Raw genomic sequence first — 15,249 nt, 5'->3', positions numbered from 1 at the left:
GGAAACCACCACTGAACTATCCCAAGAAAACCCCATGGCTTCGCTCAGCTCAAAATGTTCCAGAGTTTCAAGTTCCCTGATCGGATCTCCGGGGGGAACCAGATTGAGAGGAGCTTCATGAAGAGTAAGATGGTGCAACATGGAATGTAAGATCCATGTATCAAGGAAAACTAGTCATAGTGAAAAGAGAAATGGAGAAAATTAACATCGACATATTGGGAATAAGTGAAATGAGGTGGACTGGCATTAGAGAATTTGCTTCGGATGGCCATATGGTGTATTATTCTGGGCACGATAACAACAGAAGTAATGGAGTAGCCTTCGTAGTAAGTGATAAAGTGAGAAAAGCTGTAACGGGATGCAAATATAAAAATGATAGAATGATGTCCATCAGACTTCAAGGTCAGCCCCTCAACATCACAGTAATTCAAGTTTATGCGCCAACAACTGATGCTGAAAAGGAAATTATTGACCAGTTCTATGGAGATTTACAAGAATTACTACTGTCAACACCAAAAAAGGATACCGTCTTCATAGTTGGAGATTGGAATGCAAAAGTGGGAAATCAAGCTGTAGAAGATATAACAGGGAAATATGGTCTTGATACAACAAATGAAGCAGGACAGAGACTCCTAGAGTTCTGCTGAGAAAATTCATTCATAATTACTAATACACTGTTAAACTACCGAAACGTCACCTATATACCTGGACTTCGCCAGATGGACAACACCGGAACCAAATTGATTACATACTTTGTAATCAGAGGTGGAAGAGCGCAGTTCAGTCAGCTACAACAAGACCTGGCACTGACTGCGGATCAGATCATGAGCTCCTGATTGCAAAATTTCGGCTGAAACTTCAGAATATAGCAAAATGTATCCCAACTTGCAGATTCGACCTTAACTCTATACCCTGCGACTACACTGTAGAGGTGCAAAACAGATTTAATGTATTAGAGCTGGAGGACAAAAGCTCACAAGAGATGTGGACAGAAGTAGCTAATACTGTCAAGGAGACTGCAGAGAAACACATTCCCAAGAAAAGGAACAGCAAGAAGGCTAGATGGCTATCAGTTGAGGCACTGCAAGTTGCAGAAGAACGAAGGAAAGCAAAAATCAAGGGAGAGAGATCAGCTATGTTTGAATTAAATAAAGATTTTCAGAAACCAGGCAAAAATTGGAATGATAAAAGATAGAAATGGGAAAGATCTGAGTGAAGCAGAGGATGTTAAGGAAAGATGGGCAGAATATGTAGAAGACCTATACAAGAAAGAACTGCATAATGACAGGGGCTCCTACTGCTGATGTTAATGTTAATTTAGAACTAGAGCCAGCTATTTTGGAGAGCGAAATCCAGGGGGCCCTTGAAAATATGGCTGATAACAAAACTAGTGGACATGATGAAATACCAGCAGAATTGTTTAAAGTCACTGGAAAGGATGCAGTGAAAGTGCTGCACTCTATATGTCCAAAAATATGGATCGCGCAGCAGTGGCCAGAAGACTGGAAAAGATCAGTATTCATCCCCATTCCAAAGAAGAGAAGTTCTAAAGAATGCTCAGACTACCGAACAATCGCACTTATCTCACATGCTAGCAAAGTCATGTTGAAAATCTTACAAAATAGACTTCGCCAATATCTAGATCGAGAGCTACCAGAAGAACAAGCTGGATTTAGGAAAGGAAGAGGAACTAGAGATCAAATTGCTAACATTCAGTGGATTATGGAAAAAGCAAGAGAATTCCAGAGAGATGTGTACCTCTGCTTTATTGACTACGCCAAAGCCTTTGACTGCGTGAATCACAACAAATTATGGAACGTACTGAAAAACATGGGTGTACCAGATCACCTCATTCATCTGATACGGAGTTTATACCTTGACCAAGAAGCCACAGTGAGAACTATGTATGGAACAAAATGGATAAAGATTCAAAAAGGGGTCTGGCATGGCTGCATACTGTCACCGTACTTATTCAATCTGTATGCAGAACATGTTATGAGGAATGCGAGGCTAGACGAAGGAGAAACAGGAATTAAAATAGTTGGAATAAATGTAAACAACCTCACATACGTGGATGATACAATCCTGTAGGCAGAAAGTGAAGAAGAATTGAGAACACTCTTGCTGAAGGTGAAAGACTCAAGTGAAAAGGCCAGTCTTAGGCTGAATGTGAAGAAAATGAAAATTATGGCAACTACACCTATCAATTCGTGGGATATAGCAGGAGAAACCATGGAGGTAGTGACCACATTCAGTTATCTCGGTTCCCAGATCTCTGCTGATGGCGACTGCAGCCATGAAATCCGGAGACGCCTGTTGCTCGGTAGACAGACGATGTCAAAACTTGACAAGGTTATAAGGTCCAGAGATATAACACTAGCAACAACGATCCGTATTGTGAGGCCTATGGTCTTTCCAGTTGTGATGTATGGATGTGAGACCTGGACCATTAGAAAGGCTGAATGGCGAAGAATGGACTCCTTCGAATTGTGGTGTTGGAGGAAACTTCTTAGAGTTCCATGGACTGCAAAGAGAACTAACAGATCAATATTGGAGCAAATAAAACAAGATTTCTCCCTGGAAGGTCTTATGTTAAAACAAAAGCTGACCTACTTTGGACACACAATGCGAAGGCACGCCTCGCTGGAAAAAACATTAATGCTGGGGAAGATTGAAGGAACTAGAAGACGAGGACGTCAGAAGATGAGATGGATCGATGGCATCACAGAAGCAATGTGTTCCAACCTGGAAGGTCTACAGGAGAAAGTGCAAGACAGGAAAAAGTGGGGTGATTTGGTTCATGGGGTCACGAAGAGTCTGAAGTGACTAAACGAAGAGAGAGAATGTTGTCTTTCAATCTAACTCACACTGTAAACTTTCCAACTAGGATCACTAAATCCTCAAGGACAGCCATTGATAACATTTTTAGACAAATCAAAGGAACAAAATCATATAATAAAACCTGTAATAAATGGACTATCAGATCATGACATGCAGCTCCTTGTTTTAGATGTAAATTCTAAGCAGATTATCAAGACTGCTAAATCAGAGTACAGGAGAGTAGTCAATCAATCAAAAATTGAGTGTTTAGAAAACTGCTCAAAGATATGAACTGGAAAGATGTTTATAGTGCTCATGACATGAATGAAAAATATAACACATTCATGAACAATGTCAGTACCATGTTTGAAAACTGTTTTCCTCTAAAAGTTACTCAAATTAAACAGAAGTCTATAAGAAAACCATGGATTACACAAGGAATAAAGATTCCTGTAAGACAAAAAGGAAAATGTATCTGTCGACCAAGAGTAGCTCCAATGCTGATGATTTAGCTAAATACAAGGAATACCGTAAAATATTAAAAAAAGTAATTCAGACATCTAAACAAATGCATTATGAGAAGAAGATAGCAATGTCAGGGAACAAAATAAAAAGAATATGGGATATAGTGAAAGAGGAGACTGGTAGAACCAGAAAGGAAGAGGAGCAAATAGTACTAAGGGTAGATGACATTAGTAACCGATGAGCATAGTGTGGCAAATCTACTTAACAAGTACTTTATATCTGTTACTGATAGAATGGGATTGTCAGGATCAGTAAATAATGCCCTTGAATATCTGAAACTAGTCTTTACAAATAGCTTCAGGTACATGAATATGTCACTCACTTCACTAAAACTTCCATAACAAAATCTTTAAAAACAAAGCATTCTAGTGGTTACGATGAAATATCAACAAAGTTAATTAAGGCATGTTCTTGTGAGTTTAGTACAATTCTAAGTTACTTGTGTAATCAGTCAATTATAACTGGGACATTTCCTGACTGACTAAAATATGCAGATTTTAAGCCTCTATTCAAGAAAGGGGATAAAGAGATACCATCAAACTACAGACCAATTTCACTTTTGCCAGCATTCTCAAAAATTTTAGAAAAAGTAATGCACAGGCAGCTTCTCAACCATCTGAGCACAAACAACATATTATCAGGAACACAGTTTGGATTTCTGAAGGGTTCTGATATCGAGAAGGCTATTTACACCTACAGTGAAAATGTACTTAATTCATCAAATAACAAGTTACAAGCAGCAGGTATTTTCTGTGATTTGTCAAAGGCATTTGATTGTGTGAACCACAACATCCTTTTAAATAAATTAGAATTCTATGGTGTCGTGGGCAGTGCTGCAAAATGGTTCAAGTCATACCTCGCTAAAAGGAAACAAAGGGTGTCAGTGCAAGGGACTAGTGAATTAAGTCATCAGTCATCATCAGAATGGGAAGAAATTACATGTGGTGTCCCACAAGGATCCATCTTAGGGCCATTGCTTTTTCTTGTGTACATTAATGATCTCTCATCAGTTACACTGCCAGAAGCAGTTTGTTTTGTTTCCAGATGACACAAGTATTGCAATAAATAGTATGTCGAGTGTAGTTCTAGAAAGCTCTGCTAATGATATTTTCATGGATATTAATAAATGGTTTAAAGCCAACTCACTGACATTAAACTTCGAAAAGACTCACTATATGCAATTCAGAACCTGTAAGAGGTTTCCACCCAGCATATGCATAAAGTATGATGAAGAGCAGATAGAAGAGGTTGACAGTCTTAAGTTCATGGGATTACAACTTGATAATAAATTCTGTTGGGAGGCGCACACCACAGAACTGCAGAAACGCCTTAACAAATCTGTATTTGCAACTCGAGTGTTAACAGACATAGGCGACATAAAAATGAAAAAGCTTTCATACTTCGCCTACTTTCATTCCATAATGTCATATGGTATAATATTTTGGGGTAACTCTTCAAGTCAAACAAAAGTTTTCAGAGTCCAAAAGTGTGTAATATGTATTATTTGTGGAGTAAATTCATGGACGTCCTGTAGAAACCTCTTCAAAGACCTGGGTATACTAACTACTGCCTCTCAGTATATTTACTCCTTAATGAAATTTGTCCAAAATAATATATCTCTTTTCCAACAAACAGCTCAGTTCATACATGCAATACCAGGAACAAAAATGATCTGCACAAGGACTTAAAAGCACTTACTTTAGTTCAAAAAGGGGTCCACTACTCAGGAACACTCATCTTCAATAATTTGCCAGCAAACATAAAAAATTTAGTTACTAATAAAGATCAGTTTAAAAGAAGCCTGAAAGACTTACTAGTGGCCAACTCCTCCTACTCCATTGACGAATTTTTTTATAGAAACAAATCATGTATTGTATATATTCATACTATTTGTATTGTTATTTCAGCTTTTTTAAAAAAATGACATGTTCCACATCCACGAGGATCTCCTCAGCACGGATCTATGGAACAAAAAACTAATCTAATCTAATCTAAAAATGCATCACTCCTGTCTCAGCTCTCTCAAGCTCTGAAGAGGCCCACAGGATTAAATTTGTTCCCTCTGCAATAGAAGTAGTTCACCCAGGTGTTATGAAGCTTCAGATGTTTCAACATACCTCAAACAAAGTATTGCAGCCAATTATTGTTCTACACTTGAACACAATCAGTCCCATTTGATCAGACATATTCACATCCACCTTGCAAGATGTTGGAGGTGTGGTAACAGGTTCCACTGAGTGCAGCCCACTTTTACAAGTGCCAACAATTTCTTAATGGTAGAGATTTACACAGTCTACCTTTGATACAATTAATAGTGAGACAAATACAGTAACTTTATGACCATTTATTATTTGAGCACGAAGTGAGTACAACACAGTTACACAGCTTTGGTTCGTATCTCACTTTATTTAACAAACAAACATTCATTTTATACCATTAAAATATCATTTTTTATAATCTGCAATTTTTCCACTTCCTGCAATGCAGAAATTATTGGTCCCACAGCTAAAATGAATAGCCCCTTTCTTGTTGAAAATATAATGTTGTTTAATTCCACAGTGGGAAATTTTTTTGAAAAACATCACAGTTTTCAAATTCTTTAAGAAAAACAAAGTTCACTGTATGTGTCATCCTCCCACCCACCCACTCACTCCAATGGTCACACACCACTTGTCAGGATTTTTAATGCGTTGTTCCTGGCACTCCTGCCTACCACTGTAAAAAAATTTGTGACTACACATTTTTTTCCCCTAATCAACCTTCTTTATTGTTTGCTGGCTGAGCTATTATGAGTACATGGCACAAAAAGAAAAGTTTTAAAAAGAAGACTGACTCAATCCAGTGAGTGATGGATGAAATTTCTGTTGAAAAATGTCTTACAATAATGGGACCCTTCCATAAGAAAATTGCTACTAAAAGTGACTATAAAGTGGATATTGATAAGCTTGAAGGTACAGATGACTGAACAAAATGGAAGTGGCTGATCTCTAGGGAGCTTCATTCATATGAATTCTAAAACATTATTAATGGTATGTGCCAACATGTGGAGTGGCCATAGGAACGTTAATAAAAAATAATGTATGTAGACTGGCAAGGGGATGGTACGAAAGCAAGCAGTAACACATAACAAGTGCACAAAGGGAACGAGTTCTTCAATTTTTGTTGATATACAAAAATTGAGGAACTACGCGAAAAACAACATGTATGATTTGTACTTAGCAGTATGCAATGTTTAAACATGATTGAAGCCTTTTTTGGGTCAAGCACAATGAAGCAGACGATATTAGTGCACACATAGCTAAACTGCAAAAGTTATTTGTAGATCAAAATGATGGAATAACAAAACAAAGGAAATATTAAATGGTTGAATTTCATCTGGACAGATTAAGGATCTCAGGGACACAATACTATGAGAAAACTAGAGTTTGAAATTACTCATTCAAAAACTTTATGCCACTGAATTGAGTGAACATAATATGACAGAAGCACCTGTTCATCATTTCTAACAGACAACAGAGGGGAAAAAAGTAACATTCATATGAAGATGTCAAAGAGTAAAGACAGCAAAAATTTCTGTATAGTAACTGTAAACAACTTGGCATTCAAAACCATCAGTTGGCTTTGAGTTGTGGCATTACAGAAGTCATTCATTAACAAATGTCATCTTCTAAGCAGTCAGAGATTAAACACTGTCTCCAATTGTCTTATTAACAAGCAAAAACACTGATTACAATTTATATGAGCTTTAGGATACATATATAAACATTTTCCTTTCAAAAATAAATTTTTTTATCCAGTGTATCTAACTTCTTCAAGGCATCAAGGCTCATTTAGTGTATTATAGATAAATAACACAATCCTTTGTTTTATTTCTTGTTTCATTATTTTGTTTTACTAGTTTCTGATCTTGCACTGCAAAACCCATCCTTCATTAGTATTTAACAGCCGTATGTTGTTATGGAAGATCAGGAGCCAACTATCAAATTTTTACAAAAGTTACATGTAATTGGAGAACAATGCAGATGCAGTATATGTCACGTTAGTATGTTTATAATAGAAGGAAACATTCCACGAAGGAAAAATATACCTAAAAACAAAGACGATGTGACTTACCAAATGAAAGTGCTGGCAGGTCGACAGACACACAAACGAACACAAACATACACACAAAATTCGAGCTTTCGCAACAAACTGTTGCCTCATCAGGAAAGAGGGAAGGAGAGGGAAAGACGAAAGGATGTGGGTTTTAAGGGAGAGGGTAAGGAGTCATTCCAGTCCCGGGAGCGGAAAGACTTACCTTAAGGGGAAAAAAGGACGGGTATTTATTGATGACATCTTCATGATCTGGACTCACAGTGAAGAAGAACTCCAGAATTTCCTCTCCAACCTCAACTCCTTTGGTTCCATCAGATTCACCTGGTCCTACTCCAAATCCCATGCCACTTTCCTTGATGTTGACCTTCACCTGTCCAATGGCCAGCTTCACACGTCTGTCCACATCAAACCCACCAACAAGCAACAGTACCTCCATTACGACAGCTGCCACCCATTCCACATCAAACGGTCCCTCCCCTACAGCCTAGGTCTTCGTGGCAAACGAATCTGCTCCAGTCCGGAATCCCTGAAGCATTACACCAACAACCTGACAATAGCTTTCGCATCCCGCAACTACCCTCCCGACCTGGTACAGAAGCAAATAACCAGAGCCACTTCCTCATCCTCTCAAACCCAGAACCTCTCACAGAAGAACCACAAAAGTGCCCCACTTGTGACAGGATACTTTCCGGGACTGGATCAGATTCTGAATGTGGCTCTCCAGCAGGGATACGACTTCCTCAAATCCTGCCCTGAAATGAGATCCATCCTTCATGAAATCCTCCCCACTCCACCAAGAGTGTCTTTCCGCCGTCCACCTAACCTTCGTAACCTCTTAGTTCATCCCTATGAAATCCCCAAACCACCTTCCCTACCCTCTGGCTCCTACCCTTGTAACCGCCCCCGGTGTAAAACCTGTCCCATGCACCCTCCCACCACCACCTACTCCAGTCCTGTAACCCGGAAGGTGTACACAATCAAAGGCAGAGCCACGTGTGAAAGCACCCACGTGATCTACCAACTGACCTGCCTACACTGTGATGCATTCTATGTGGGAATGACCAGCAACAAACTGTCCATTCGCATGAATGGACACAGGCAGACAGTGTTTGTTGGTAATGAGGATCACCCTGTGGCTAAACATGCCTTGGTGCACAACCAGCACATCTTGGCGCAGTGTTACACCGTCCGGGTTATCTGGATACTTCCTACTAACACCAACCTATCCGAACTCCGGAGATGGGAACTTGCTCTTCAATATATCCTCTCTTCCCGTTATCCACCAGGCCTCAATCTCCGCTAATTTCAAATTTCCTCCACTCATACCTCACCTGTCATTCATCAACATCTTTGCCTCTGCAGTTCTGCCTCGACTGACATCTCTGCCCAAACTCTTTGTCTTTAAATATGTCTGCTTGTGTCTGTATATGTGTGGATGGATATGTGGTGTGTGCGAGTGTATACCCGTCCTTTTTTCCCCTTAAGGTAAGTCTTTCCGCTCCCGGGACTGGAATGATTCCTTACCCTCTCCCTTAAAACCCACATCCTTTCGTCTTTCCCTCTCCTTCCCTCTTTCCTGATGAGGCAACAGTTTGTTGCGAAAGCTCGAATTTTGTGTGTATGTTTGTGTTCGTTTGTGTGTCTGTCGACCTGCCAGCACTTTCATGTTAGTATGTGTTTGATGAAGGTTTTGTCTCATTGGTCATCCAACTGCTACACACAAAGGTGTTGTAAAGAGTGCTTGGGGCAGTCAAAATGTCATAGTACCTGGTTGAGATCAAGACTCATTCTCTCTCTTATAGGGATGTCAACTATTTTTACTATAAGTCCTCTGTAAGATATGACATGCACAAAACAGATGTTTGTGGCAACATTAACAGGCTGAATATTTTCTTAGGGAGTTATGTTGTAAATTTATTAAATATAGAGGGCAGAATAGCACGAGGGGGGGGGGGGGGGGGGAGATAGAGATAGAGGCGTGGTGGAAGGTCCATGGGTTGACAGAGGAAAGTGATGAATCACCTTATGATAAGAACAAGGACAGGAGAAAGCTAGATGAGATGGTTCTTTTTGTCTAGATGGGGCTGTTATTTTGGGCGTGCATGTCCTGTGGATGAAAATTGCACTAAGTAGACTTTGGTTTCTCTTATATGAGAACATGTTGCAGAAGATCCTACGGTAATGTTAAATGGATTTGCTTCTTTATAAAGGATTGGACAGAAGAGTTACAACCATATTCATGTGAATCATGACCTGGAATAAAAGAGTATGAAACTGGGGCATGTATGAACACTACTAGGGGATAGTTGTGGCTGTGAACTCTGTTGTAGGGAACAGAAAAAGGTACTATCCTGTCCTGCAGACTTGGATTTATGAGTATTGCTGGTGGAACAATGTTTCTAAGGATTTCTGTATTCTTCAGGGCTTCCTGAATTTAATTGGGAAATTTTAAGGGGGGCTTTGTGTATGGCACTGGTGTTTTTTATTTAGTTTTTTTATTCTTCTGGTTTCTTAAATTGTGCTATTTTTATATTTTTGACAGTTTTTCTTTATCATTTGGTTTCATTTAATAGTTTCCGTGTTTCTTTGATGGCAAACTGTGTGTGTGGTAAATTGTGTTTCTGTGTTGTTGAAGTATCGAAGCTATTATTTATAAGTTTTCTGCTTCAAGGCATTAGTGTTGGTTATTTCTTTCAATATTGTAGTACATCTGAGTTGCTTACCTAGTATGTTATATTGCTGCTTTGTTTGAGTTGCTTACCTAGTATTTTATAGTACCACTAAAATGATATCAAGAGTAATTACTTCTACACATTTTGGTTCTCTGTGTTGGTACCAGCATTTACAGTTTATAGGACAAGTGATGTTTTCAATATCAGTTACTGTTGGTTTACAGCTGATGTCAAGTCTTTTGCACATATCGTGTATCTTTGGTAGCTTTCTATATTTTACTATCATCACGATTTTTCAATTCTTAGTTTAGATTTTAGCTTATCCTAACCCATGGTTGTCCTGTAAACTTCAATATTTATTATTAAGATTTTGTATGATTCTGTATTTGATGATTATATTTTCATGCCATGAAAACATGTAATGTTATTGGTTGCCATTCTGATATCATGTTTGTGTAGCATCTCAAAGCTTGATGTGACATCAATAGTTAAAGCTGACGAGTGTTACTTCAAACACAGTGACTGAGCCAGATGAAATGAAATGATTGTATGGCATTGTTGGCCGGGAGGCCCCATGCGGGGTAGTTCAGCCGCCGTATTGCAAGTCCTTTTCAGTTGTGCCCCTTCGGCGACTTGCGAGTCAATGATGATGAAATAATGATAGACACACATCACCCAGTCATCACGAGGCAGAGAAAATGCCCGACCCTGCCTCGCACTGTAATCACATTCTGGATAAAGGTGGTTCAAATCCCCATCCAGTCATCCATATGTAGGGTTTTCCAGATTTCCGCAAATCACTTAAGGCAAATGTTTGGATAGATCCTCTGAAAGTGCATGTCAGAGTTCCTTTCCCGTCTCTCCTTGATCAGAGCTTGTGCTCGGTCCCCAATGATCTCTCTGTCGATGGAACTTTAAGCACTAATTTTCCTTTAGTCAAATGCTCTGGTTTATCTCTGACTTTTAGCATAGCCCAAGGTCTAGCTTAGGTTGAAAGGCGACTGGTTGTAAGCTGGTGAAGTGGAATCTAATGTGTCAATCTGATTAATTACTGAGAAATTAAAAGTGGTATATTACACTGCTTCTGTTCACTATTTACAGTCCCCTAGGGTGAAATGAAAGATCGTACAGAAATAGGTACCATATTACTGTAATGCTGAAAAATGATACCACTACTGTAACAATAGACTCAGAGTAACCTAATTAAATTTACAATGGCTCACACTCACCTTTGGCCAGATGTACGCTCCCATAGCACTCAGCATTTCTACAGCAGTGATCTTCCGGCCACCTTTGACCAACTGCTCCCCCTCCCTTGCAAGAGATGCAGTACCTGGGTGGAAACATTGTCGAACTGGTGGTTTGTCTGCAGGAGATGGTTTACCCGTTGTTGGCGGCCGTGCTGAAACGCACTGAAATACTTCGACCACTGTATACACAAATTGCAAAATACATCCTAACATTACACATGTAGGTGGTGAGAGCACAAAATCTATCCTTTAAAATATTTTTTTCTTAAATCTATTCTTTTGGTTTCCATTACATCATTCTGCTTGTAAACACCCTACAAAATTTTACTATACAAAGAACTCAGACTATTATTGAGCCATCACTCTGCAGCCCCCACATTCATGGCTGTAGTGAAAACCTTGATAATATAACAGACTGATCTGTAGCATGGGATGATGTCTACTTTTGCACCATCTTTAATGCACTTCGTTATGAATCTAAATCTATGAAGTAAATTCAGAAAGATTGTATGACATAAACAAATATCCCAGGAATATTGTGGTGCACATAGATATTTCACCCATAGACTATGAAAAATGCAAGAGGAAGGGATTGCACTACATAACCATCACCAAAGATTTGTTAACAGAGTTATAAACTTTCATACTGATTAGGGAAATACGGAAGCGTCCGATCCCGCCCGTCTGCTTTGACCCATGACGTCACAAATATGGTGGAAACAAAAACAAACACACACACTTTCCACAAGAAGCCTAATGACACTAACGGGACAAGCGCGGGAAATAGGGTGTTTTGGGTGGGGGGGGGGGGGCAAACTAAATATAAACAAATTTAGACGCCTTGCGTAGCTACAACGTGTAAGTGAAGACAGCCATGCATGAATACCCACCCACCTCCCAACAGGGGTCATAACCCCTGCAACCCATAGAAGATAAAGATGCTTCAGTAGCTGATTAGTGTTTTTTGTCTTTAAAAAAAAAAAAAAATCTCACGGGATAGAACGAACAGATCAGAAAGATAAATATAATAAACCAAAACAGAAATAGGAGGAATCAGATAGTTAAAATAAGTAATAAGCGTTTTTAAATTAAAAATAAATAAATAAATAAATATCTCACGAGATAGAACGAACAGATCAGAAAAGTGAACAAAATAAGATAAAACAGAACTGGAGACAGCCACACTCAAACCAAACTCCGCGCCGTCATGACGTCACACACGGCAACACCCTTACGTCACGGATCAACGCCGACGCGTGGGATCGGATGCTTCTGTCGACCCCTGATTAGCTTACTAAACAAAGTAACAATTTTGACATAGACGAAATAGTCATATTCACTAATAGTTATTTATATTAACTGCTGTATAACTCCAAAAGATTATTTTACACCTTCGCAACCTCTCTTCACTTCTCTTTATCACTATCAAAATAAATGTGCATTTGACTACAATTTAAAATATCAGATTAATGAAAACAAGGAACTACACTGTTATAGAGCTTCGGTTAAAAAACTAGAAGCATTTCCTAATTTTAATATTCTGTCCTTCACCAAAATACTACCACAACATTGCACATTTACTTACATAAACCACATGTTTCCATTTCAGATTTGTGTGAAAGCAGCAAACAAGGCTGTCTTAGAACAATCATTTCACAAATCAATCTTGGCACATTTCACTTAAAGAAACTTCACACTTGTCCAAAACAGTCAAGTATTCTGTAACTAAGTCTTTTGCAACCTGAAAACTTGAAGTACACTGGTTGGTTTCTTTTCCAATCATCCTGCCAAATATAGTTTGATATTCCACACGTTTCATTGACACCAACTTTTTGCCAGTCATGCACAACATATACATTTCCTCTTTTGAGAATTCAGAAGAGTACACACTTTTATATCCCAATTTACTGGCTTCGGTTGAAATCAAAATGTATATGGCAGCCCTAGCATTAAATGATAAGCCTTCAGAACATAAAAATATGTTTTCCAATAATTTGTGAGAAAGTAGGTAATCATATTTTGCTCCAGAGCAACTGCATTCTATGCCTTTAGTTCTCTTTACAGCATCCACAAGGTCTTCTAATGTCAAATCAACAGTGTCATGTGGATTGCAAGGAATTATAAAACCATACTCTAAAAACAATTTCATGTTTGAATGGGGACCATAATTAATGAAAACCTGAGAATATTTTGAATAGCATGATCTACTAATAATATCATAACTGTTCTGGCTCATTTCAATATCAACAACTGCATCATATGAATGATTAAATAGGTCCAAAAATGGTGCCAATGCCATACAATTTTTATCTTTAATTTTAATTGAAGGTCGAGATGTCGCCAAAGGGACCAGGTAAAATATACTGCGTGTGTTGACAACATACCAGGCCCACATAAATGCTTCTATGGTAAAAAAGGTTTCCATTCTGTCCAAAAATTTATTACTGCCACAATAAGTGCATGTCTTTCTCATAGAAATTAAATCACTAATTCTATGAAATGAATCCTTGACTTCTTGTTTTTGTGAGACTACTGCATCCAATAGGTGATTGTGTAACATTTTTATTTCATCATCTGCACAAAAAACTGGAGTTGAAAAACTTGGTGGTAAAGTACCTAGATATGGGAACCATTTAGAGTGATACCCCAAATGACGTTCCCAAAGAAGGAAGGTCGCTAAGACCTCTTGCGCGGAAAACATGTTATCAGTTCCATGAAATAAACAACCCACATCAGACAAATTCACTGTGTTTGTTGTCAACAGTATGTCACACGGAATGCTCATAATTTTGTCACCACTCTTTATATCAACCCCAGCCATAAGTCCTCTTCCTGTAATGTCGAAATTAGCCACTCTTAATTTACAATTTGGGTTCCATCCCTGGCTTCTAAGCCACTTGCCAAGGGTCCTCAACTCTTGCTGATAGTCTATTCTTGAGCATCTACCGGCAATCTTTCTTCTTCGTCTGCTTCTGCGTGTCCGGCCCATCTTACAACTTCAAACACACTGACACACCTCAAGACAGTTCTAAATCGGATAATGGTCGTTTCAGTCTGTCATTAAGCAAAACGTTATACGGGCACATCGTTTGAAACGCGTAAAAATTGATATACAACTTCTTTAACTTAGTAACTTACTCGTGCTGACGTAAGAGGGTTATATAGCAATGATGTTCCATTAAACACCAAAGTTTTCGGCTTCTTGTAAAGATTGGCTTGTGAAATATTTCGACAGCATACACCACGGGGACGACGATACGTCAATTTTAAGCATCCGAACCCAGAAACGCCATAAACCCTCAACAGCACAGCCGCCGCCATACCCAAGGAACTCTTAGAATTAGAAAGACAGATCACTGTGCAAGTCTTGGTTTCCCGCACTCCATCTGTTCTCTTTGACTTTTCGAGCTGTTTACGAGCATGTCAGCCCATACGCAACGAAAAGTATGCGCAAAAGACATGTGTATTGTTTCTGCGCACACACGTCGTAACGTGCGGTCATCGTCACAAATTTGGGCCGTGAAAAATTCTGAGACAACTTTTGGTTCAGTCTACTGTTTCTCATCTCTGCGCGCACACTGATATACATATGGCTGATAAGCACCAATACTCAAGTTTGTAGAAAGTTATGATCAAGAAATACAGAGACAGTGATAGAAATGCAGCAGTATATAATTGTATAAGAAGTTGCTGGTAGACTTCAGAAAGAGAACTGGAAATCCCCAGATACTCAAAGTAAAGGATACAGCAGGACCTAGCTCATTTCCCATTTCTATAACTGATTAGAGTATATGGAGTTTCAAAATCGACTAAAAAAAAAAAAGAACACGTAATTTGTCGCAACTGATAAATTATAGAACTAAGGTATTGTACTTCATGAAATATTG

General features: G+C 38.8%; 1 protein-coding gene across 2 annotated transcripts in view; it reads right to left on the bottom strand.

Annotated features, from left to right (window-relative positions):
- LOC126100284 (iron-sulfur clusters transporter ABCB7, mitochondrial) overlaps positions 1–14,708 on the bottom strand; it is an 85,381-nt gene extending 70,673 nt beyond the window's left edge. Inside the window, exons 1-2 of one of the 2 annotated variants that reach the window (XM_049910884.1) lie at positions 14,501–14,708; positions 11,342–11,524 (exon numbers count right to left, since the gene is read on the bottom strand). In XM_049910884.1, the coding sequence (XP_049766841.1) occupies positions 11,342–11,524; positions 14,501–14,683 (366 nt within the window). In that variant the 5' untranslated portion in view covers positions 14,684–14,708. The remainder of the gene's footprint in view (positions 1–11,341; positions 11,525–14,500) is intronic. The other variant, XM_049910885.1, reaches the window with a different exon arrangement.
- Between the last annotated feature and the right edge of the window lie 541 nt (positions 14,709–15,249).

Source organism: Schistocerca cancellata, chromosome 9, assembly GCF_023864275.1.
Source record: "Schistocerca cancellata isolate TAMUIC-IGC-003103 chromosome 9, iqSchCanc2.1, whole genome shotgun sequence".
Taxonomy (NCBI): Eukaryota; Metazoa; Arthropoda; class Insecta; order Orthoptera; family Acrididae; genus Schistocerca; species Schistocerca cancellata.
The sequence above is the reverse complement of the archived record's forward strand: the minus strand, read 5'-3'. Positions and strand labels throughout refer to the sequence as shown.